The 26,407-nt window shown below is 38.5% G+C and overlaps 1 protein-coding gene across 2 annotated transcripts in view; it reads right to left on the reverse strand.

The window, feature by feature from the left end:
- AFF4 (ALF transcription elongation factor 4) overlaps positions 1–26,407 on the reverse strand; it is a gene marked incomplete at both ends in the record, with an annotated part of 47,381 nt that overhangs the window by 14,244 nt on the left and 6,730 nt on the right. Inside the window, 7 exons of one of the 2 annotated variants that reach the window (XM_084252234.1) lie at positions 3,483–4,400; positions 5,075–5,237; positions 5,918–5,955; positions 6,408–6,462; positions 9,222–9,270; positions 11,371–11,407; positions 25,254–25,340. In XM_084252234.1, the coding sequence (XP_084108360.1) occupies positions 3,483–4,400; positions 5,075–5,237; positions 5,918–5,955; positions 6,408–6,462; positions 9,222–9,270; positions 11,371–11,407; positions 25,254–25,340 (1,347 nt within the window). The remainder of the gene's footprint in view (positions 1–3,482; positions 4,401–5,074; positions 5,238–5,917; positions 5,956–6,407; positions 6,463–9,221; positions 9,271–11,370; positions 11,408–25,253; positions 25,341–26,407) is intronic. The other variant, XM_084252235.1, reaches the window with a different exon arrangement.

Below are 26,407 nucleotides of genomic sequence, written 5' to 3' on the forward strand. Positions count from 1 at the left end.
TCCTTTCATCCTCAAACTCTGGACACATTTTTTATCTTCATGAATTTACCTATTCTAAACATGTCATATAAATGGAATCACATACAGTAGGTATGGTCTTCTATGTCTGGTGCCCTTCAATTAACATAATATTTTTAAGGTTCATTCATGTTGAAGCATGTATTAACACTTCATTTCCCTTTCTGAATATATTCCACTGAAGTCATCCATTCATCAGTTCTGAGCCATTTGGGTTGCCTCTAAGTTTTGACTAATATGAGGTTAATACTGCCATGAATATTCAATTACAATTTTTTGACTGCTATGTTTTCTTTCTTTTGGGTATATAGCTAGGAATGGAACTTCTGGGTCATAAGGTTAACACTACCTTAAATTTTTTGAGGAACTGCCAAACTGTGTTCCAAAATGGCTATATCATTTTGCATTTCCAGCAGCACTGTATGAAAATCTTAATGCTGTTTATCTTTACCAATACTTTCTTTTTTCTTTTTAAAGATTTATTTCTTTATGCATACAAGAACTAGGGGATATAGGCCAGAGGTATGGGGGGTGGTGAGAGGATTCACCAGAAACAGAGTGGGGAACAGAATAGGCAGAATGACTGAAACACACTGCTGAGGGGAGCAGCAGGTGAGACAGGAGAGGTCTGCCGCGTCATGTGGTTATCTTCTTGGGCGGGGATTGAACTTGTGCTGCAGAGGCTGGGGATAGCTTCACAGGTTGCGTCTTAACCCCTTGCGCCACCAGGGAGGCCTTCGCCAATACTTTCATTGTCTGTCTTTCTGATTACAGCCAAGCCTAATGATTCTTTTTAATGGTTTTTTTTTTTTTTTAACATCCTAGCTGAAACAAAAACTGGGAGCCCATTCCTAATTGCCAGTGTTACTTTCCTGAGTGAATCTAAGCTTTCCCATTTCCTTAATATTAAGGTACAAAATTGCAAACATAAGAATGTGTTCCTCTATACACAAGATGAAAGATGGACATGTGACCATCTGAGAAAAAGTAATCTACAGACTTTATTACCCTTGGGTGGATATTCCTCTCAGCACCACTTGATTTATATCCAGGAATTGACACAGACACGTAATTTTACCAAAGCCAAAAATCTCAAAGATCATCACTGAGATTTCTAGTGCTACATATTTTTAAAAATAAAAATTACCTCCTCTTTCTTTTCAACAAGGCAGCAAAGGGGACATGAAGATGCAGAGCCTTGTGAAGGTCCTAACAGGAAAGACCATAATTGTCAAGGTCGAGCCCAGTGACACCACTGAGAATGTTAAGGCCAAAATTCAAGACAAGGAGGATATCCCACCTGCCCAGCAGGTGGATATCAGGTGCTGACAAATAGCTACAAGACAGTCTCACTCTCTCAGACTACAATATTCAGAAAGCGTCTGCCCTGCGCTTGGTGCTGCACCTGCAGGGTGGCATCATCAAGCTGTCCTTCTACCACCTGGCCCCGAAATACAGCTGCAAAAGATGATCTGCCACAGTATTATTCTTACCTGTACCCCCAAGCTGTCAAATGCCCCAAAAAGTATGACCACACCAGCAACCTACATCTCAAGGAGGTAAAATAAGATCCTATAACTGGCTCTTCCTCTGTTCATAGGGTGGAGTCCTGCCCAAACCCCAAGCACCTGGGTCTCAACAAAGTTTCCCTTTCATTGACTAGAGCAGTAAAAATAAATATAAATTTACTTATAGGGATTAATATAAAAAATACAGGAGGAACGTAAGTCAATGAGATGTGGGTAAGGTAAGGCCATATGAGGCACTTCTTTTAAAGGAAAGGTTGTTTTAAATTACAAATTATAAATGTAAAATTTTAAGTAAAAAAGTAAAAAGGACTTTTCTTTCTTTTGTTTTAAAGATTTATTTATACCAGAGCTGGGGTGCAGGTCAGAGACATGGGAGGATGAGAGGACTCACCAAAGACAGAGTATAACAGGCAGAATGACTGAAATACACTTCTGAGGGGAGCAGTGGATGATCCCTCGCTGGGGATCAAACTCATGATGCAGTGGCTACTGACAGCCTCATAGTGCTGAGACTCAACCCCTTGTGCCACCAGGGAGGCCCAGGACTTTATTTTCTATATAATAATTTAAACATTTGAAAATCTTTTTTTTTAAGATTTTAAAAAAATTTATTCATACAAGACCTGGGGTTTACACCAGAGATGTGAGGGTTGAAAAATACCATACTCTTCCTATCTGAGGTTCTCAAGTTCAACTGGGATTGGGGTTTTGATGAGTCAACCCAGTGTAGCCATTCCAGTGCCTGTTCATATTTCAGTATTTTGAAATCATGTTCAAACATTCACACATATGTATCAAGGGAAATTATAGTACTGTTCTATACATATTATTGGAATTAACCTTACTCTAAAAATTCCTCACTAGAGCTAGAAGATCAAATTATTTCTTCCAAAGTTTTCACTTGTTTAAGGTATTTACTCCTTTTCATTATGTCTATTACAGACACCATAAGTTTTCACATTTCTTTGCCTCAAAAGGTAGTGGTATAATTCACACAGTGGAATATTCCACAGCAATCAAAATAAAGACAAAGTCATGCCATTTGCAGCAACCTATATGGAGCTTGAAGGTATTATGCCAGTCGAAATAAGTCAGAAGGAAAAGAAATATTGGATGGTCTCACTTATATGTGGAATATAGAGAAACCAAACAAAAGATCAAGAAAATGTCAAAACTAGCAAGCTGACCACAGATTCCAGGTGTACAGCAAATGAAGGGGAAGGAGGAAGGTCACAACAGGGAAGGGAAGAGCACAGGAGAATATGGTGATGGGTCACAGGTGAAATGGTGGCAGGAGAATTATGGGGATTACAATGATATAAGAAAAAAAATTAATTAAAAAATATATAAAAAACAAGTTTCATCCCTAAATCCGAATTACCTTGGATGAGAGCTGGCTATCGGCCAGCAGACATGGATGTTTAAAAAGGGATAAAAGCTGGAGCATAGATATACACACACAGCAGACTGGTAAAATTCTTTGGGAAGTATCAAAACTGGTGAGTCAATTTTTTAGCTGGAATTAGTAATTTAACAAGTGTGACTTGGTCTGGGTATAAGAGAGAAAAGAGTTCAAGGGGCTGTGACAACCTCAGGAGTACATATCACAACTAAAGACATGAAAATCCAAAATTTTAAGAAGGCTATGATAGTCCATTGCAATCTCTACTTTACCTCCCCTCTACACTGGCCAGCGCATTACTCTGAAGAGAAGTATCAGGTCATGTCTCACAAGCTTAGAAACCATCCTACTTTATAAAAAGAGGTAGAAGCACACTGGTCCTCAAGAATGTTGTCTCCGTAGTGGCAAATGGGCTTTGGGCACATCGTCTATTTTCCCTCATAGCAATGACTCAGTTATTTTTGGCTTACTGAGATTTCCACATTTCAGGTTGTGCTGTTTAAAAGCAAAAACAACAAAACCCCTTTACTAACCTTATGCTTCCTCTTGCCTTTATTGGAAACTTTTTCTGAGGTTTGTTTCTGAGCATCTCTTGTGTGCTTTTCTGGCACATTTTTCTTTTCCCCCTTGGGTAGCTCTGCTTCTTTGTAAGGCTTTCCTGGTATTCTAGTCAAGAGATTCAGGTCAATCTTCACAATAAGTGGATACCTGTCATCAGGCTCACTGAGGGGTGAAAGAAGTTCCTTCTCTTCCATAGGAGAGAACATTCGTTGCCGAAAAAAGCTATCTTCCTCCTCCACTGAGGAGGGCTTAACAGGAGTCCTATTACTCTCGGGGTACTTAGGAGTTTGTGAGGAAGGAGGAAGGCTCTCGCTTTCATCCGAATCTGAGGATGAGGTATCTGTTTCTATGATTTCCCTTGATTTCTGGGAAGATTTACTCGTTGACTTGTATTTCTTTTTCTCAGTTGAAGGTCGAGGGGAAGATTTGGATTCCTTTTTAATATTGGGTTTCCGTGAGCCTTTGGTGGCTGCTTTGTGTCTGCTGGAAGGCATGCTGGTAGCCATGTCTACAGGAGTTTCACTTTCTATCTTCAGGCCTCCACGAGGCTCTTCAGCAGCTGCCTTCTCAGCCTTTTTGGGTTGTTTCTTGCCTACAGTCCTCCTCTGTGTTGTGCTGTCACTCTGTGCAGGAGACTTTTGTCTCCCTCGCCCACTTTCTGATCCCTTTTGGACGGTTTTGGAGTCTCGTCCAGGAGTAGTAGAACTCGTTTCTTTAGGTGCGCCTGGATCAGTATAACTATTCCCTGTGCCCTGTTCTCGGCCTTCCTTTTTATAGCCTTGAGATGATGGAATATTACTGTCCACAGATGAAGCTGGTGATACTTTATGTGGGTTCACTTTATTCAACCAATTATCAAGTTGCCATTTGTTTGTTGGTGGTGGTTCAGGCTGTAAAACAGAAATAAAGTATACTTTTTCCAGTACCCATATTATATTCTTTATATTCTCAAGGAAAAGGAAAAAATAGATTTCTAATGCCACAAATACATTTGTTTCTCACCAAAGCAAAGGAGGTGAATATTAACTTTTAACTCTAACCACTTGAATGAGCTTAATGTTATAAATGGCCTTTAAATATTAAACATTCCTCTCATGAAATCAGTTTCTAAAGCAAAATTACAAACGATTATGCAGTGTATTCGAGAAAATAAATGATTTAGACCCAATATTTTTTTTTACCACATTTTATCAGCCTACAGTAAAATTATACTATATGAGATGCTTCCTCCTATCCACAATAACATGATACACTGATACACCAAAATAAAACGGAAAAACATTCAAATCTAACCAACTTTATTTAAAACATTTACTATTTGTTAAGCTGCTACAATTCTAGAACTCCATTATAAGTTAAATAGTTCTTAATCTAGACCAAAGACTTGTTAAATAACAAGGAAACAGAAATATCTAGGTTCTCTCTAAGATACACAATTCAATTTCTATTCTCTCAGAATACACAAGCTTCTTTCCCTCAACATTACTATTTGGGCTAGGCTTAGCTGGCTGTCACCAGGGGCCTTGAGAGAGTCTATGGAAGGTATCCTCTGCTTTCCTCTTACCTCAGGAGACGCACTCTGGGATGGCTCATTTGCCTCACTGTCACTGGAACTACTTTCACTCTCTGAGTCAGATCCAGAGCTGCTTTCAGATCCACTGTGGCTGCTAGAATCATCCCTTGAGTTATCAGCTCCTTCACTATTATGATGTGAAGGTTCAGAGTTACTAAAAGAGATAAAACAGGTAATCTGACCAAAAGTTTATTTTTACAGTAACAACGGAAAAACATTCAAATCTAACCAACTTTATTTAAAACATTTACTATTTGTTAAGTTGCTACAATTCTAGAACGCCATTATAAATGAAATTTTTTTTAAAGATTTATTTATTTATTTATGCAAGCACCAGATACAGTCAGAAGCATGGGAGGGTGAGAGAATTCACCAGAGCCAGAGCGGGAAGCAGAGCAGCCAGAAGGACTGAGGTACACTGCTGAGGGGAGCAGCGGGCGGCAGGAGAGGTCTGCCAGCCATGTGGGACCCTCCTCTGGTGGCCGGGGAGCAGCCAGGGATTGAAACGGCGTTGCAGAGGCTGCGGGCAGCTTTGCAACCCAGCGCTCAACCGCTGCCACCGGGGAGGCCCTAAATGAAATATTTTTTAAAGGTTCTTCATATGCTAATTAGATGTTAGTACTTACCTTTCAACAACAATTTTATTGAGGGATAATTTGCCTAACATGAATTCACTCATTTAGAATATATAATTCACTGATAGTCAACTTACAGATTTGTATAACCACCATCACAATTGACAGTATTTACTTTAGTAAGGTCAATTATTCTATCACTACAAAGTGTTAGCAGGTTGACCCTATCAAATAAAGCAAGAAATAAAAGGATGCTTACCTTCCTGGTGTACTCCTTGGCATTGTCTTATCACAATCCTAAAATTAAAACATGAAAAGAAATATGTGAATGAATAAAGAGCACCCTATCTGCTAAATGTGAACAAGAGCTGAACTCTTAATAGAAAAAACTGACTTCCCTATGGTATGCATCAATATTTACTTAACATTTATAACACAGTGTTTTTACCTAAAGAGTAACTAAATTGTCAGAATAAGATAAAAAGCTTTAATAGTTCTTCTTGTCAACAATCTCATGAAAATGGATCATGTTCTGATTTTAGTAAATATTAAGGAAAAGTAAAATTTTAAAAACAAGAATAAAAAGAGTTGTTTAAACAGAGCAGAAAACTAACATTCCAATGTCAGAAAGCAGGAAGAAACTTATTTCAAGTAACTAAATCATAAATGTATTCATTATAATTCATATAAAATACAACAAAAACAAGTATTTCTATGAGACTGGCAAAATCATATAGTAGTAGACACACCTGTTCCCCATCACTGTCTTCACTGCTGCTTAGTTTTAAGTCATCTTTTAACATACTAGAGGGAAAAGGCAGAAAGGATTATTATTTTTGGAATAGTTTATCATGGCATACCAGAGTATTTAAATATCTACCAATAATTCTAGAAATGATCACTGTGATAGACAGAGATTGAATTGAAAAACAAAGAAAAGAACCGGCAAGTTGTACCCCATCTGGTTCAGTTCACATACAGAATAAAAACTGAGTAAGAAGAAATTAACAATCTTGTAAACTTTAAGTTTTCCATAAGTAAAATATATATCTTTCTTGTGTAGTTAAAAAAAAGCCACCTTCTACAAAGTCTTATTACTCACTTCACCTTTAATTTTTTTTGACTGCAAACACATGAACTCATTTATCGCTAAAACAAATTACCCAACTCATACAGAACAGTCCACTAGGGAGATATAACTTCTCAAAAGAATGAAAATTAAAGCATAAGCTATTTTCTTTCTTTTGCTTAAAGATTGATCTATCTATCTATCTATCTATCTATCTATCTATCTATCTATCTATCTATCTATCTATCTATCTATCCATCCAAGCACTGGGTACAGTCAGAAGTGCGGGAGGGTGAGAGAATTCACCAGAGCCAGAGCAGGGAGCAGAACAGGCAGAATGACCAAAGTACACTGCTGAGGGGAGCAGCAGGTGGCAGGAGAGGTCTGTCGCGTCATGTGGGACCCTCACCCGGCAGCCGGGGATCGAACTGGTGCTGCAGAGGCTGCGGGCAGCTTCGCAACCCAGCACTCAACCTCTGTGCCACCGGGAGGCCCAAAGCATAAGCTATTTATATCTTTGTCCCCATCATGAAGAGAGATTTGTATAATTATTGGCAACTGGGTAATTTGTGAAAATCAGAACACAAAGTCCAAGTTCAAGTGCCCTATGTTAAAGTGACAATTTGGACTAAGAACCTTGCTTTTAACAGAAATGACAATGTGTGTATTAAAAAATAACCAGGTCTCTGGTGAATCCTTTTACCCTCCCGTGCCTCTGACCTGTACCCCAGGTCTTGTATAAAAATAAATAAATCTTAAAAAAAAAAAAAATAAATAGCCAGGTTCCAAATCTTCCCTGATCAAAATTCAAATCAATTTTAAAAAACGCAAATACTATAAGCTAATAGTTTCTGGAATCAGTGTTTGAATGTAAGTATAAAAATTAAAGTTTTCTTTAAGGCTGCAAAATCAAAATCAATATTAAAATCTGAGTATCAAACCAAAGAACACTTCTTGCCTTTATATAGGAGTGAAAAAAATTAATAAAAAGCTTAGGGAGAACTGCAACTAAAAAAAAATGTAAATTTCTCATTAGCAGTAGTTTACCTTTCTGTTTAATATTCATGACAATCTCCAATTAGTAGGAAGGAAATTCTTCAGTCCAATAACTACTTTGCCCCCTCAAAGCTTAACCAGAGTTTCTTAACCTGACCCCAAATTTAGGGTATTATATAAAAGATCACCTAAAAACAAAGTAACCAGATAATGACAGAATTATGAAAAGATTAGCCCAATTAAGCAGGATTGGGAAAAAAAAAAAGAGTTTTCCTTTGGACAAGGGCTTAGTGCACCTCTATACAGATTTCTTGTAAAGAAATGTGCTTACTCTGAATTCTCTCAGTCCTTATGATTTAATAATGGCAGCTCGATAAATCTGCTTCTACATGTGAATATGTAAAAGTTTTTACTAGGTTGCTCAAAGTCCAGCATTCTTTTGTCCCCCAGCAAGCAAAGTGACAGACACCTGTAGCGGGTTCACTTCAGTTTCTTGGGTGTGAATAAATATGATAAGTAGGAATACAATTTGAATTCTTTAGCAGCGAAAGGGAACTGTTAATATTCATATGTTCTAAACTTCAATTCTTCCTATATGTAGCATAAATGGTAACAAGATTGAGGTTATCAGAACAGACTGTCTTTGCTTTAACCACTGAGTTAACCTAAGTTCTCAGGAATTAATTTTTTAGCTGAAATTTGTCTCACCCCAAATATTACACTATCACATTTTAATATATATTCCTGTTTTGGCCAAAGGTGGGACAATGCAACTTAGAGACAATGCAACTATGCTATGTTAACATTCTACATTTAGTGGCTAAATGGTGGGTTTGCCAAGAGTACCGTTGACTTTTTAAAATGTATTCTTTACTGAAAACAAACTACAAACCACACCTCATCTCAGAAAAAGGGAAGGTAGGGGCTTCCCTGGTGGCGCAATCAGCACTATAAAGCAATCTGCAGCTATTGCAGCAGGAATTCAATCTCCAGCCAGGTAGGTGACCCACATGGCTCAACAGACTTCTCCTGTCTCATCTGCTACTCTCCTCAGTAATGTATTTCTATCGATCTGCCTGTTCTGCTCCCCACTCTGTATCTGCTGGTGAATCCTCTTACCCCCCCTACCTCTGGCCTGCACCCCAATTCTTGCATGCATAAATAAATAAATCTTTAAAAAAAGAAAAAGGGAAGGCAAATTATGGCACACAACCCAAATCCAGACTGCTATCTGTTGTGAAGAAACCTTTATTGGAACACCCCATAGTCTGTGGCTCCTTTCACACTACACTGGCAATGCTAACTAGGTGACAGAGACCTTCTGGCCCATAAAACCTAATATTTCACTACCTGTTTCTTTACACAAAGTTTGCCTACCCCTGACCTTATAAGATTAAGTGTATATTTCTTTTTTTTTAATGTATATTTCTAAATGTTCTAAATACCCAGACACTATAGATAGATTTTAGAAAGTCAAAGACAATAAGCAATAACTTACGATTTAGACTGGTGGCCATTTGAAGTTTTAGAAGAAGGATTATATCTTTCTAGAACAAAAAGAATGCAGAAATCAGCAAATGAAGTATGGTCATTTGAACTATAAAATGTCTGTAAAAATATTCTGAAAGAAATATAAATCAAGACAAGATAGAATTATTTATCTATCAAATTGGTAATAGTTTACAATTTGACAGTATGAGATACTGGTGGAAATAGGCTTGCTCAAGTGCTATTGGTAGGACTATAAATTCAGTATCTTTCTGGAGAATACCATTATCTTGTCAATACTATAAATCCATGTATCTACTAACCTAGCAACTGTAACAAATGCAGTTTACCTTACAGATATATCTGTAAACACACACACACACAGATTTTTCTTATGGTATAGTTTGTAAGAGTAAAAGCTAGAAACAAATGTTCATCAGAAGGGACTAGTCAGGGGCCTCCCTGGTGGCCTAGGGGTGAAGTCTCATAGCTATCACTGGAAAGGCCCCATCCCTGGCCAGGGAGCTAATCCACATGGCGTAACAGACCTCTCCTGTCCACCTGCTGGTCATCTCAGCAATGTATTTCAGTATATCTGCCTGTTCTGTTCCCCTCACTGCCTCTGGTGAATACATTCATTCTCCAGAACCTCTGGCCTACAGCCCAGTTCTTGTATGCATAAATAAATAATCTCTTAAAAAAAAAAAAAAAGGGACTGGTTATATTATGGTACTTTCATACAGTATGATACCAACTTTAATCTTAAAAAGAATTAAGCTAGGGCCTCCCCTGGTGGCCCAGGTGGTTGAGTGCCATGCTGTGAAGCTGTCCGCAGCCTCTGCAGCGCTGGTTCAATCCCGGCCAGCGAGGGTCCCACATGGCGCAGCAGACCTCTCCTGTTGCACCCGCTGCTCCCCTCAGCAGTGTATTTTGTCAGTCTGCCTGTTCTGTTCCCCACTCTGTCTCCGGTGAGCCCTCTCACCCTCCTGCAATCTGGCCTGTACCCCGGTTCTTATATAAATAAATCTTTTTAAAAAAAATACAGAAATTAAAAAAAAAAATTAAGCTAAGGTTTTATTTTGATATATAGTTTTAAAATAAACATAAAAATACAGGTAAATAAAAGAATAATTCTATCTGCCAAGTTAGTAATGGGCAGGGAAAATGGAGGAGGGGACAAAGGATGAGAGGTCCTTCTAAGATTTTTAAGAGGAAAAATGTAAACTTTCTGACCTATAACTAGCAATTTTCCACATACCAACAATGTTGGGTCCCTTTACCTTATAACGACAGCTTTGAAGCAGAACTAAGAAATGGACATATCAAGTTTACTTACATTAAAAAATTTTTTTTTAAAGTTTGTCTCTTTGTTTTCATTTCAGATCACTAAAAACAGTGATCAAAAAGTTTCATATTTTTACCTCTCAAAATAGTTTACAACCAATATGAAACTACCCTATTTAAGAAGCTATTGTTCTTGGCAAGAGAACACTTATTTTGCTACAGGGTAATATGGCAAAGCCCAGATATTTCCCATGTTTCCACTCCCACAGCCACCATCTCGTGGAACCACGCTTATATTCCCCTTGGCTGCTTATATTCCCATTGGCTGCTTTCCTCTCAAGTTCTTCTGAGGCAAAGAAAGAAGAGGAAGAGAAGGGTTGAACAACAGACTTTCTTCCCAAACCAGAAGATCCAGTAAGAATGAATAAATTACAGAAAGAGAATAATCATGATCAGCTACAAAGACCCATTCTTACCTGGAGTTTTACCACCACAGAACTAAGCACCTTCATGAAGGAGATGGAATGACAGGAGAATGGTTCTTAGGTTTATGGGTGACCATCAAATTGAATTCATGATCTTTGAACTATTAGTTCAAATACTTAATAAATAAAATAGTTAATTTTGATATCCAGTAATCTAAAATTCTTTTTTTGGCATACCAAGATCAATTCAACCCAGTTCTTACCCCAACCATAAAAATTGGGTATTTCTTTAATACATGGTATGTATTATCATATCTTTTGGATATGATATCTTTTGGATATAATATCTTTTGGATCCATATCATGTATTGCTTTAATACATGATATGGTCATGAGAACAAAATGCTCAAAAAATCTCATTTGAAAACTGAGAGGAAAATCAATACTTACTTTGTTCTCCAGGTCCAAAATTGGACTGCTGAGACTCCTAAGGAAAAGGTACATAAAATTATAGTGACATTAAGAGAAAAAGATTCATTAGAAGAAAATGTTTCAAATTAAACTATTCAATTCCAGCTAATTCAATGAAAGATCCCATTGAGTTCCTAAGAGCGCATTTAAAAAAACAACAAAAGAATTTAATGATCCCCTTTGATCAATCTTGGCAATTTGGTGGTCAATAATGGACTATCCAGATCTTAATGCAAAAAGCATCAAGTGCCCTAATAGTCTTTATCACTCATCAGCCTCATCCCTGGTACTTATATATTAATTTAGAGCCCTGGGAAAGCCATGATTTCAATTTAAGATTCTCAATCTTAAGAAAAAGTTTAATTAAAAAACTGGTAATACTAAAATCCTCATACCAGGGTGAAAATAATTATACGACCAATTTAGATCCAAAGTGTTATTCTTATATCATTTTGCTCCTTTCCTGCTCCCAATATCTTACAATGAGCAACTTGAGGAAATGATTGCCCTTGTAAGCCTTCCACTACCACAACGCCTGGCAGGGTAAGCACCAGTAAAAAGAAGTCTAAAATGTCACTGTCACTGAAAGAAATACGGTTTTCCAAAATCATGATAAGAACAGCTGTTTTTGCATTTTTCTAGTTTATGTCTGTGGTGCATAATGTAGTACTAAAATTACACAAGCATCCCTGAAAGTCTACTTAAAAATAAGCACAATTTTCCCTCAATTTCAATGTCAGAATTGTCTGTGAAAGAGAAATCCCAACAGTGAGTAGATGAAATACAGTTTTGCTGTTAAAAAAATGCTATAAACTTACATCTATTATTAAATGATTTTCAATAATGGTGCCAAGAGAAAACAACAGGAAAGAATAATCTTTTCAACAAATGGTGCTGAGAACAGTCATATGCAAAAGAATGAAGCTGGATGCTTACACCTCAGACAATATAAAAAAATAATCAAAATGGATCAGACACTTGAATGTTAGAGTTAAAACTACAAAACTCTTAGAAGAAAATGTAGTACCCTATCTTAACAATCTTGGATTTGGCAAAGAATCCTCATATGTGACAACAAAAGCACAAGACATAAAAGAAAAAAAAAAGATAACTTGGACTGTATAAAATGAAGAACTTTTTTTGCTTCAAAGGACACCCAACAACTGAAAGACAACTCACAATGGGAGGAAATAAATGCAAATCAGATATCTGATAAGGGACTAGTATCTATAATATATAAAGTTCTTACAAATGGTAAAAAGACAATCCAATGAAAAAGAAATGGGTAAAGGATCTGAACAGACATCTCGTCAAGGAAAATAACTAGTCAATAAAGCACATGAAATGATGTTATTTGACATCACTTGTCACAGGGAAATGCAAATTAAGCCACAGAGATAACACATCACACCCATTAAGATGACCAGAATAAAAAAGATATCATCAAGGGCTGAAGATGGAGAAATTGGAAGCCTAGTGGGAATGTAAAATATATAGTAGAACTGCTTTGCAAAACTTTCTGGCACTCAAATTAAGTAGAGTTACCATATGATACAACAATTCTATTCCCAAGTTTATGACCAAGTGAAATGAAAACATGTCCACATTAAAACTTCTACACAAATGTTTACAGCAGCATTATTGATATGAGCCAAAAACCTGAAACAACCCAAATGACAATGATAAATGTATAAACCAAATGTGATACATATGTGCATACAATAATTTTTGTCCAAAAAAAAAAAAGCTACTGATACATGCTACAACTTGCAAGAACTGAAATCATTATGCTAAGTGAAAGAATCCAATTGCAAAAGATCATATAACGTAAGATTCCATATATATGAAATATCCAGAAAAGAGGAATATATAGACAGAGAATAGATTAGTAGCTGCACAGGGCTAGGAAAAGGACAGAAAGGATAGGTAATAACTAAAGAGTAAGGAGTTTCTTTTTGAGGAGACTGTGGCAACAGTGGCACTACCTATATACTTAAAACCATTTAATTGTACATATTAAATGGGTACATTTAAATTGTACATTTTAAATTATACATGATATGTGAATTACCTCTCAATAAAGCTACCTTAAAATCCAATAGAGAACTGGGCCTCCCTGGTGGTGCAGCAGGTTGAGCGCAGCACTGTGAAGCTGTCCGCAGCCTCTGTAGTGTGGGTTTGATCCCGGCCTGCTGGCGAGAATCCCACATGGTGTGGCAGACCTCTCCTGTCTCACCTGCTGCTCCCCTCAGCAGTGTATTTCATCAGTCTGCCTGTTCTGTTCCCCGCTCTGTCTCTGGTGAATCCTCTCACCCTCCCGTGCCTCTGGCTTGTACCCAGCCCTTGTATAAAAATAAATTAAATCTTAAAAAAAAACCAAAAAAAACAACAACAATAGAGAATTACCAAAAGGTAATTCCTATGAATGTGTTTAAAAATTAAAAGAACTTTCCACCACCCCTCTTGAATTGCTATTACCTTATACTCATTTACCTGCTAAGTGGCCTAAAAACTAATAATCCAAGCTTTTAAGTAATCTCTTTCTACTTTCCTTCACCTCTGATAAGTCAGCTGGTCATCTAATGCAACTGGATGATCACTTGTCTTCAACATCAGCTATCTCCAAAGCATCTAATTCAACATAGTGCTATCTCCTTTCCAACTACACAGCAAGATTTCAAGTACTCATTTTTTTTTCATCTACAATAGTCATCTACTGGGTGTTTCTAACTTGATTTTCTTTCCTTCACTCAACTATAGTCTCCAGTTGACCAGTGTAAAGCCCAAGTCTTAGCATGCGTCATAATCACTCTGCTATTTTTCATAGTGTCTCTTTGTTTTTCCTAGATATGAAATCCAAACTCTTTTTTAAAGATTTATTTTTTTTATGCATACAAGTACTGGGATACAGGCCAGAGGTATGGGAGGTAAAAGGATTCACCAGAGACAGAGTGGAGAGCAGAACAGGCAGAGCTACTGAAATATATTGCTGAGGGGAGCAGTAGGTAAGACAGGAGAGGTCTGCTGCACCATGTGGGTTAGCTCCCTGGCCAGGGATCAAACTCATGCCACAGTGGCTGGAGGTAGCCTTATAGCACTGACTTTAACTCCTGTGCCACAAAAAGGCCCAAAACCCAAACTTTTTGATATGGAAAAATAGAATAATAAGCAAATACAGATAAAAGCCTTGTCCTCATGGTTTTAACATGTCAGTATCTTTGCAATTACACAAATAAAGGGAAAATTGCAACTGTGAGAAGGACAGTAAATGGTTAATACATACATAATATTATATAAGAGCTTATAATTAACTGTAGATGGGGAGGGAAGGGGGAAGAAGGAGAAAAAGAGCCAATATTGGGCAAGAAGATGATCAAAGGCAGCCCTCAGTTTGAGAATTAAAGGATTTATAAGAAGCAAACTAGGATAGGAAAGGAAAGGTATAGTTCAGGGCAGAAAACAGCATGTGTAAAGGCCAAAAAGGGGGCCTCCCTAGTGGCGCAAGGGGTTAAGACGCAACCTATGAAGCTGTCTGTAGCCACTGCAGCATGAATTCGATCCCTGGCCATCCAGGAAGCCACCCACATTGGGCAGCAGACATCTCCTGACTCGCCCACTGCTCCCCTCAGCAACGTGTTTCAGTCAATCTGCCTGTTCTGTTCCCCACTAAGTCTCTGGTGAATCCTCTCACCCCCCACACCTTGGACCTGTACCCCAGTTCTTGTATGCATAAATAAATAAATCTTTTTAAAAAGGGGGGGGGGGAGTTGGGATGTACAGTAATAAAGACAGCCAATAGGAGAAAAAATATATTAAGTTGGAACTATCAGAAGCACCTGTACTTTTACCCACTTCTAATATAACTAATTTTGTATACTGCATGATTTATTTTAGTAATTGTTTCTCTAATCTCCAGTTTGCATTTTAAGTTTGTTCTCTCTGCACTGGATTTCAATCATTTTCAATGGAGCAAAAAGACCAAGTTTTTGACAATGGTATATAGAACACTGGGAGAAACCTCAAGAGGGATTATTTTTTTAAGTTTATTTATTTATGCACACAAGAGCTAAGGTACAGGCCAGAGGTGTGGGGGGTGAGAGGACTCACCAGAGACAGAGCGGGGAACAGAACAGGCAGCCTGACCAAAATACACAGGAGAGGTCTGCTGCGCCATGTGGGTTGCTCTCTTGCCAGCCAGGGATCGAATCATGCTGCAGAGGCTGTGGGCTGCTTCATAGATTGCGTTCCAATCCCCTGAGCCACCAGGGAGGCCCTCAAGAGAGGTTTTTAATAAAAACTTACTAGTCTTGATACATGGTTTAACGGCTGAACTGAGTATCACATAACCCAAAATATCATTGAGTATGAATCATGATGCTTTCATTGTTTCACTGGTTACTATTCTCAAGGAACATTATACAGGAAAGCACAGAAATGATAAAAAAAAAACATTTAAACTAGTGATGATAATCTCTTTTTTTTTTTTTTTTAATGATTATGGCATCCTATTTCTACTTTATACCGTGGTAGATAAAGAGCTCATAGTAGAAGGAAATTCATAGGTTGGCCAGTTTTTTGCTTGCTCAGAAATGTATTTCAGGGCCTTCCCGGTGGCACCGTGCTGCATGCAGCCTCTGCAGCGCAGGTTCGATTCCCAGCCAGCCAGGGAGATGCCCATATGGTGCAGCAGACCTCTCCTGTCATGCCTGCTGCTCCCCTCAGCAGTGCTTTCAGTCTGTCTGCCTGTTCTGCTCCCCACTCTGTCTCTGGTGAATTCTCTCACCCTCCCGCACCTCTGGCGTGTACCCCAGCTCTTGTATAAATATTTTAAAGAATTAAAAAAAAAAAAAAGAAATGTACTTCAGTGCTACTTTCAACAAAATAGTTTCACTGTATGTTATTTTTTTTTAAAGATTTATATAAGAATTGGGGTACACCTCCCCGGTGGCGCAGCGGTTGAGCGCTGGGTTGCGAAGCTCCCCGCGGCCTCTGCGGCACCGGTTCAATCCCCGGCTGCTCCCCGCCCACCAGAGGAGGGTCCCACATGGCGCGCAGACCTCTCCTGCCGCCCGCTGCTCCCCTCAGCGGTGTACTTCGGTCCTTCTGCCTGCTCTGCTCCCCGCTCTGGTGAATTCTCTCACCCTCCCGCGCTTCTGACTGTACCCAGTGCATGTATAAACAAACAAACAAATAAATAAAATACGTGCCTCTTTAAAAAAAAAATTGTAAAAAAAAAAAAAAGAATTGGGGTACAGGCCAGAGGTGTGGGGGGTGAGAGGATTCACGACAGAATGGGGAACAGAACAGGCAGATTGACCAAAGTACACTGCTGAGGGGAGCAGCGGGTGAGTCAGGAAAGGTTTGCTGTGCCATGTGTGTTGCTCCCCGGCTGGCCGGGATATCGAACTCGTGCTGCAGAGGCTACAGACAGCTTCCTAGGTTGTGTCTTAACCCCTTGTGCTAGGGAGGCCCTGTATGTTATCTTTAAAGTCACTTGTGCATTAGTGAAGATTCGTGGAATTAAATCAGCTGATATAATCTGTAAATCTTTTTCTTTTTAAAGATTTATTTATTTATGCATACAAGAGCTGGGGTACAGGCCAGAGATGCGGGGGATGAGAGGATTCACCAGAGACAGAGTGGGGAACAGAACAGGCAGACTGACTGAAATACACTGCTGAGGGGAGCAGCGGGTGAGACAGGAGAGATCTGTCTCGCCATGTGGGTTTCTCTCTGGCCAGCCAGGGATCGCAGGCAGAGGCTGCGGATTGCTTCATAGTGCGGTGCTTAACCACTGCACCACCAGGGAGGCCCTAAATCTTAACCAAGCATATTTAAAGCTACAACATGCCACAGCTAAGATAAATAAATGAAAGCAAGCCTATCAATATTTCCATACTGAGAGACCTAAACTTCTTTTGGGATACCCCACAAGCTAGAAATAAAATATGACCATCTGCCATTCAGATTGAGAGAAGTACTACTCTTGATTTTAGCTTCTCTTTTTCTTCTATGATTGAAAAGCAAATAAACTAAGGTTTTTAGAACTGGAAATAAGAGTACCTGAAGTTTTCGTTCATCTCTCCCCAACTTCCCATTCTCCAATACATACTATGTTGGGGTATATGTTTCCCAGGCCACTGACTACCAGAGTGGCAACAAAAATGGAGAAACATAAATGGAATTCAGATACACTTGATGAGGGAAAATCATAAGGATTTAGTGACAGTCTATGGGGTTTGATGGAGAGAAAAGTATCAAACAACACCTACTGGTTTTTCTAGCTTTACTAAGATAAGGAACAAGAGAAGAGGATGATGCATGCTTCCTTTCTATTTGCTCTGGGCTGGGAACTAGCAGGGGGAATCGTGAGTTCTCCCTTACAGATGTATCAAAGGTACCTGAAACATAACATCTAAGAAATGTCAATTACATAGCTGGATATATGTATGTGGAATCAAACATGGTTTAGGATTAAAATTTAAATTTGTTAAGATAAAAATTTGTAAACACTTAGGTAAAGAGGAATAGGGTACAAAAAGGAGTGACCTTACCTATAGCTGCACAACTAATTAAACACTAATATAGAATTCCTTTTTCTTTCTTTTGTATTATTTCATTTCCACAACCACTCTGGAAAAACACATTTCTTCTGTTGTATTCTCTTTTAGTACCCAGCATAATGCCTGGAAAACTTATTACAGACAGAAGTAGAGAAGAAAAAGGAGCAGTCAGAGAACAAAGTAAATCTTGATGTGCAACGTAAAATGGAAGACAAGGAAGAAATAGGTTAAAACAACCTTCAATGCTCATGAGAAGCCCAATAAAGATTAAAACAAAAAAATTACCTGGATTTGACAAAATGTGCCATTGGTAATCCTAATGAAAATAGTTTTACACAACGAAACAAAAACAGTAACAAATCAGAGACATCCTGTGGGGGGTAGGAGGGAGAGGGATCAGAGGGAGGGAGGGAGGAGCACAGGGGACTGAGGTGATGGTGCACGGGTGCATTGGTGAAGGAAAGTCTATGGGGACTACATGGTGGGGCGGGGGCTGGGGGAAGCAAATATTGTTTAAAAATAAATAACGATGTAAAAAATAAATAATAAATACTTTTGGTAAGATATTAAGGGTAAGAGCAAGATCAGATTGAACGGTGGAGTGACTAGAGAAAAGGATATAGAAAGCAAATAAAAAACACTAATAAATTTAGCTCAAAGGAGGAGGAGTGGTCAGAGAATACTGTGGGACAGAGGAATTTTTTGGTGGTTGTTGGGTTATTTTCAAATGCGATAGGTTCAAGGACATTTAAATGAATAATATGGATTCACTAAACTAGCTCTCCAAATATTTTCCTAAACTCAACTTGCCACTACCTACCTGCCAACTACTCTTTCCATTCTACCAATAGCTACCTGTTAATTGTTTCTTCAGACCTGCTTACTGATCAACGTACTCTCTGCTGTGATCCTTATCTTTCTATGTCCTCCTAGCAGGACTATACTTTGTTTTCTTCTTTTTTTTTTTTCAATTTATTTTTTATTTATACAATAGCTCGGGTACAGGCCAGAGGTGTGGGAGGGTGAGAGGATTCACCAGAGACAGAGTGGGGAGCAGAACAGGCAGACAGATCAAAATCACTGCTGAGAGGAGCAGCGGGCAGAGGTCTGCTGTGCCATGTGGGAATCTCCCTCTGGCCGGCCAGAAATCGAACCTGTGCTGCAGACTGTGGGCAGCTTCACAGGGCTGCGCTCAACCTGCTACGCCACCGGGGAGGCCCTATACTTTGTTTTCTCTCCTTTTTTTTTTTATGTGTGCGATTCTTTTTTCTTCTATAATTCATTTATACAGAGAATTCATTTGGATTGATCTATTTACAGGTTTTTTGTTTGTTTTCATTTTCACTGGCCAAATATATTTCACAAAATAGTCAACATTTACTTGGATGGATCAACACTGTAAATCTGCCGTGACAAGAAGTTTTTAAGACTAGGATCTCATTTTAACAGAAACATTTTACAATAAAAGATTAATCAGTCTTTTTTCCATCATATGAATAAATCGACAAAATAATGCAATACGGTCAAATTTCCAACACATATTATTGTTTCTCTTCAAACCCATTATTTGCAGGTTTTATAAACCAAGCAAATAAAATTCACTTCCCCTCAAACCTTCTACAACTTACTACATACCCTCAATTTTAGCTTTTTCTCTATTCTTCCACATTCTGGCACAACCAGACATTTCAATTTTAAGACAAAACTACTCTCCTTTTTTTACTTACTATCAATCATCAATTGCTCTCCCTTTTATTGTTTTCTAACCACAGTTGGTGTCATCTTCGTTTTTTGTTTGTTTGTTTGTTTTTTTGTGTCATCTTCTTTAAGATGCCATCTCCAAATTCCCCAAGAATCAAAAGTTCATTCCCTTTGTCCTCTCATTGAACCTAGTCCATCCATATAGATAATGCACAGGAGAATAAGTACCCATTACAGCTTTACATAAAGCTTGAAAATGTCAATATATTACACACAAAGTGTAGTCACTGAAAATTTAGAGAATAGGATGAGCTACAAAAAGGCAAAAACCAACCTGTAAAAGCAACCCAACCTAAGCAATAGTCAAGATGCTCAATAAAAAACAGAAATATTTCAGAAATATCAAAAATCTAAACACAGCTATATATACTTATTGAAATTCAGTTATCAGGGCCTCTCTGGTGGGGAAGGGGTTAAAGTCTCAGTGCTATCAAGCTATCTGCAGCCACTGCAGCCACTGCAAGGCGGTTGCAACTCAGTTCAATCCCAGGGAGCTAATCCACATATGGTGCAGCAGACCTCTCCTGTCTCTCCTGCTGCTCCCCTCAGCAGTGTATTTCAGTCAATCTACCTGTTCTGCTCCCCACTCTGTCTCTGGTGAACCCTCTCCTGCACCTCTTGCCTGTACCCCAGCTCTTGTATGCATAAATAAATAAAATGAATCTTTAACTGAAATTCAGTTATCAAACACCTGTTGAACAGTTACGATGTGCCCTGACCTGGTTTAGGTATTGACACATACTATTCCAACTGCCTCTTTAAATACCAACCTTACAGTAGGGGCGTTGTGTAAATGGCTCTGCAGCACCTAGAACTCCAACAAGGGTTGTTCTAAACACACAGTGTGTATGTGCAAGGGTCAAAAACTTTAAAACTGAATTTACAACAACAGAAACTACCCCAAATGAAATAACAGAAAACTGAAAACAAAATTAAAAAACCAATCAAATAGCACATGTCTGAGTTGTGGAACAACTTCAAGGGGTCTGATATACATGAAACTGCATTTCCTGAAGAACAACAGAAAAGGGTTTCTTTCCCTTTACCAAAGAAATATTTGGAAGAAGTAATTCAAAATGCGATGAAATTGATAAACCCCAAGTTCTAAGAAGCTTAAAAACAAAACAAAACCCAAGCACAGAAAAAGATAAAGAGAACCACACCAAGACATATCAAAACTGAGAAGCTTAAAATCAGAAATACCCATGCATATATGATGAGTTAGTTTATGACAAATGTGCCAAGAATATATAATGGGAAAAGGACAATCCCCTCAATAAATGTTTGGTGGGAAAAATATAGTCACTAGTAAAAGAATGCATATGGACAACTATCTTACACAAACAAACATTAACTCAAAATGACTTAAAGATTAGAACATTAAACCTGAAATTGTAAAACTTTTAGAAGAAATGTAGGTGGTAAGCTCTTTGACACAAGTCTTATTTATAATTTTTTGGAGTCTGACACCAAAAGTGAAGGCAATCAAAGCAAAAAACAAAAGTATAACTATATCAAACTAGAAAGCCCTGCACAGCAAGGAAAACCATGAACAAAATGTAAAGGCAACTAACTGAATGGAAGAAAATATTTGCAAATCATACATCTGATAAGGGTTTAATATTTAATGTATATATAAGGTACTCAACAGTAAAACTCCAGTCTAATTAAAAGATAGGCAGTAGAGCCAGCAGACCGCTGGTTGACAGGTACATGAGAAGATCACTACACATCAGGGAAAAGCAACTCAAAACAGCAATGAAGTATCACCGCACACCTGTTAGATTGGCTATATCAAAAAAGACATGAACTAATAAGTAGGACTAGCCAATATAGAGAGCAACATTCAGGTTCCTTAAAAAATTAAAAATAGGGGCCTCCCCGGTGGCGCAGCGGTTGAGCGCTGGGTTGCGAAACTGCGCGCGGCCTCTGCGGCGCCGGTTCGATCCCCGGCTGCTCCCCGGCCACCAGAGGAGGGTCCCACATGGCGCGCAGACCTCTCCTGCCGCCCGCTGCTCCCCTCAGCAGTGTACTTCGGTCCTTCTGCCTGCTCTGCTCCCCGCTCTGGCTCTGGTGAATTCTCTCACCCTCCCGTGCTTCTGACTGTACCCAGTGCATGTATAAACAAAACAAACAAACAAACCAGCAAACAAATAAATAAAGCATGCCTCTATAAAAAAAAAAAAAAAAAAAAAAAATTAAAAATAGGGCCTCCCCGGTGGCGCAGCGGTTGAGCGCTGGGTTGTGAAGCTGCCTGCAGCCTCCACAGTGCCGGTTTGATCCCTGGAAGCCGGGAGAGCATCCTGCATGTCGCGCAGACCTCTCCTGCCGCGCAGACCTCTCCTGCCGCCCGCTGCTCCCCTCAGCAGTGTACTTCGTCAGTTTGCCTGTTCTGTTTCCTGCTCTGGCTCTGGTGAATTCTCTCACCCTCCCACGCTTCTGACTGTACCCGGTGCTTGTATAAATAAATAAATCTTAAAAAAAAATTATAACTAGAACTATCATATGATCCAGTAATTTGACTTCTGGGTATTTCTCTCAAGAAGATGAAAAGGCTAACATTAAAAATAAATGCACCTCCATGTTAATTACATCATTATTTATTATAACTATGATATGGATAACTGATGGATAAATTTAAGTTGTGCCGTGTATATACAATGCAATACTACTGATAACCAAAAAAAAAAAAAAAAAAAAAAAAAACCCACAACACAAAGATGGTACTGAAAGCAAAAAAGGAAGCCCCTGACCCTCCCAAAGCCAACACAAATGCCAAAGCTTTAAAGGTCAAGAAAGCAGTGCTGAACGGCATCTACAGCTACAAAAACAAAAGTGGATTAATTCAGCGCCCACCTTCTGGTGACCCAACACACTACAGTTCTGAAGGCAACCCAAATATATTTATTAGAGTACCCCAGGAGAAATAAGTTTGACCACTATGCCATCATTAACTGTCCCCTGACCACTGCATCAGCCCTGAAGAAGACAGACTACAACAACACACTTGATTACCAGATCAAACAGACATTGATAAAGCTCAAAGACACTGACAGGGGCCAAGGTCAACAACTTGATCAGACAGACCCGATGGAGAGAAGAGGCATATGTCTGACTGGCTCCCAACTATTATGTTCTAGATGTTGTGAAAAAAAATTGGGATCATTTCAACTGACTCCATCTAGCTAATTCTGAATATACATTTTTTCACCTTAAAAAAAAAAAAGAAATCTTGGGGCCACCCTTGTGGCGTAAGGGGTTAAGTCTAAGCACTATGAAGCGATCTGCAGCCACTGCAGCATGAGTTCGATCCCAGCCAGGGAGCTAATCTACATACCACAGCTGACCTCTCCTGTCTCTCCCGCTGCTCCCCTCAGCAGTATACTTCAATCTGTCTGTTCTGTTCTCTACTCTGTCTCTGGTGAATTGTCTCACACCATCCCACACCTCTGGCCTGTACCCCAGCTCTTGTATGCCTAAATAAATAAATCTTTAAAAAAAAAAAAAAAAACCAAATGAGTGTAAGGGCCTTCCTGGTGGCACAAGGGGTTAAGCACAGCACTGCACTATGGCGCAATCCGCAGCCTCTGTAGCATGAGTTTGAACCCCGGCCGGCCAGGGAGCTACCCACATGGTACAGCAGACCTCTCCTGTCTTGCCCACTGTTCCCCTCAGCAGTGTATTTCAGTCAGTCTGAAATACTGTTCTGTTCCCCACTCTGTCTGTCTCAGGTGAATCCTCTCACCTGTACCCCAGTTCTTGTATGCATAAATAAATAAATCTTTAAAAAAAATAGTAGGGTCTCCCCAGTGGTGCAGCAGGTTGAGCACAGCGCTGTGAAGCTGTATGCAGCCTCTGCAGTGCAGGTTCGATTCCTGGCCGGCCAGGGAGATTCCCACATGGCACAGCAGACCTTTCCTGTTGCGCCCGCTGCTCCTCTTAGCAGTGCTTTCAATCTGTCTGCCTGTTCTGCTCCCCACTCTGTCTCTGGTGAATCCTCTCACCCTCCCGTGCCTCTGGCCTATACCCCAACTATTGTATAAATAAAAAAAAGTAATGGTTCACATACAGGCAGAAAGTTATTATCTCTACCTCACATCATTCACAAAAGTAAATTGGGCTAAAGATAAACAGAAAACAAATTGCAATCACATTAAAGAAAAATAGGAGAGGGAGGGGAGAAGGAAAAAAAAAGAAAAATAGGAGGGTATGCTATAATCCTAGGAAAAGAAAGAACCTTGTTTAACAGGACATTAAAAAGTAAAAGCTATAAAGGAAGTGAAAGATTTTATTCATCAAAATTAATATCTTCTAGAATATAAAACTTCAAAGACAAGACTCAAATTCCCCTAAAACTAATTAGGTGAAAGATACAACCTAAAGGGCAGAGAAATCAGCAAATTTATCTACAAAGAAATCAAAAAGATGACAATTGTGAGAACTTCACTAGCAATCTAGGAAACAGAGTGAAATTTTTTTTCACTTAAACGATTGGTGCTTAAAATGTCAAAATAACATATGCATATGAGCAATAATAGGTAATTAATATTGGGAGTACTGATTGGTACAAGCACTACAGAGAGAATTTGAGTATATATATTGCTTATATCTTAATATTCAACAATAAATTTATATCTTAATAGTCAACAATCCTATTTCCTACTTTTTACCCAAAAGAAAGTTATTTGCACACAAAAGGCATGAATAAAGAAAGTCACTAAAGCAATGCGAAAACTTGGTCACAACTTTAAATACTAAATGGAAAGAGCTAAATAAATCAAGATCCATATATTATGGATGTAATTAAAAGAAAATAACTGTATGCAATATATTATTGAAATATAATCTACAAATATACATAGTATTATGGAAGGTTTCTAAACCCTGTTGCTGATTGATCAAAAACTCAATATATCTATGTAGAAATAAATGAGAAAATGCTTATATGTAATGAGTACATATATATAGTATAAATTCACATGAAGACTTATAAGGTAGTATGAAAGTAGCTCTGGTGAGACAGAGGAGGCAAAACTGGGAGGCTATTACTAGGGGTCCTGATTAAAGTTTTATTAAGGAGAATGCATTCATTTGTGTAAGTACAAATTAATGTGATTGGTATATATATATACATATGCTGATTTTAGATGAGCCTGGAAGTGTTGTGTGAGGAATTTCTTTCCACAGGACACAGGTATGGTTGTTCTGTAAAGAGACTGCTCAAACAATTTGAGAAGCTCTTAACCACCTGTGGCCTAGAAAACAATAGTAATTTGCAACCAACATCAATGCCTTTTAAGTCTCTTCCCAATATTTCCTTAAAAGCTTTTTGAAGTACCTCTCAATCCAAGTTGCTCTTGATTTTGTTAAATTGTTTTATTTTCTTCAGAGCAATTATCACTATTCTAAACTTGTCTAATTACTTATTGTCTGTCTCCCACTACAACAGAAATGGCAAGACAATTTTGAATTCATATGATTTCAGTCAAGCCATTTAGAGTTTTCTTACAGTATCAAAGACATATTTTATTTACTTACCTTAGTTGGAAAAGGAAATTTGGAAGGTTCTGTTTTGCATGGTGTATGAATAGCCGTTAGAGGGGGAGGCCATGAATGCGTCATCTCCTGAAATGTAATTATTACAGTTTGTTTTCAACCAGGTCAAGGATAAGAGTTATACAGCTAAAAACCAGATTTATATTATAAATACTGGTTTCATGATTGCTCCTTCAAAAGCATACGTATTAAATCAATAAATATTAAATAAGCACAAATGAGTGCAAGGTACTATGGGGCAGATAGTAGGAAGATAAATAATATACACTTCCTGGCTTCAAGGAGCTTATTAGAGTTAAGATTTTGAGACCCGTGAATAAAATCAACAAAATTACAGAAATCAGCCTGTAATCATATACAAGGCACATAGTAAAATACTGAGGAAGAGCTTGCTATGGGAGTGAGGGGTGGGGGATAATAAGGAAAGCAGCTAACATTTATTGTGTACCTTTCATGGGCCAGACACTGTGCTATGTTTAACATGTCTATTACTCATTTGATACTCACAATGACATTATGAGGTAGACACCATTATTATCCTAACACTAAGTAGGGAGTTAAGCACAGAAGTTAAGTACTTTTTTAAGGTGACATACTTGGTAAGTAATAGACAGCAACTTCTCACTAAGAAGTCTACCTCAGAGCCCATTCACTGATAGGACATTTTGGTCAGGTGGAGGAAAAATCAGAGGAGAAATATACTACAAATAAATAAATAAATAAACCCTGAGGAGGAAGACAGACAAGCAAGGCCAAGTCTGTCTTCATTCAATGCCTTCTGTCTAATCACATGCCAAGTATGTCCAAGTGGGGGCCTGGATAAAATCGCAATGTACATGTATGTTAGAGGAGCAGTAGAAAAAGAGGTATCAGACTCAGAACAAGGAGGGATTATTTTATTTTTCACATTTAGTTCAAAGAAAACTATCAGGTCGATGGAGAAAATATTTTAAAAAAATTAAAGGTGGTATAACTCTTAGGAATTTACCCTATAGTTATACAGATACATGTTCAAGGGGAGCTCACACTTAAAAAATGGCAACAACCTATGTGTCCAATAACATAGGAGTAATTAAATTACAGCCACACAATGGAACACCAAGCAGACAGTGATATGAGAAATTCGTGGTATGAAA

This window comes from Talpa europaea, assembly GCF_964194135.1.
Source record: "Talpa europaea genome assembly, chromosome: 13".
NCBI lineage: Eukaryota > Metazoa > Chordata > Mammalia > Eulipotyphla > Talpidae > Talpa > Talpa europaea.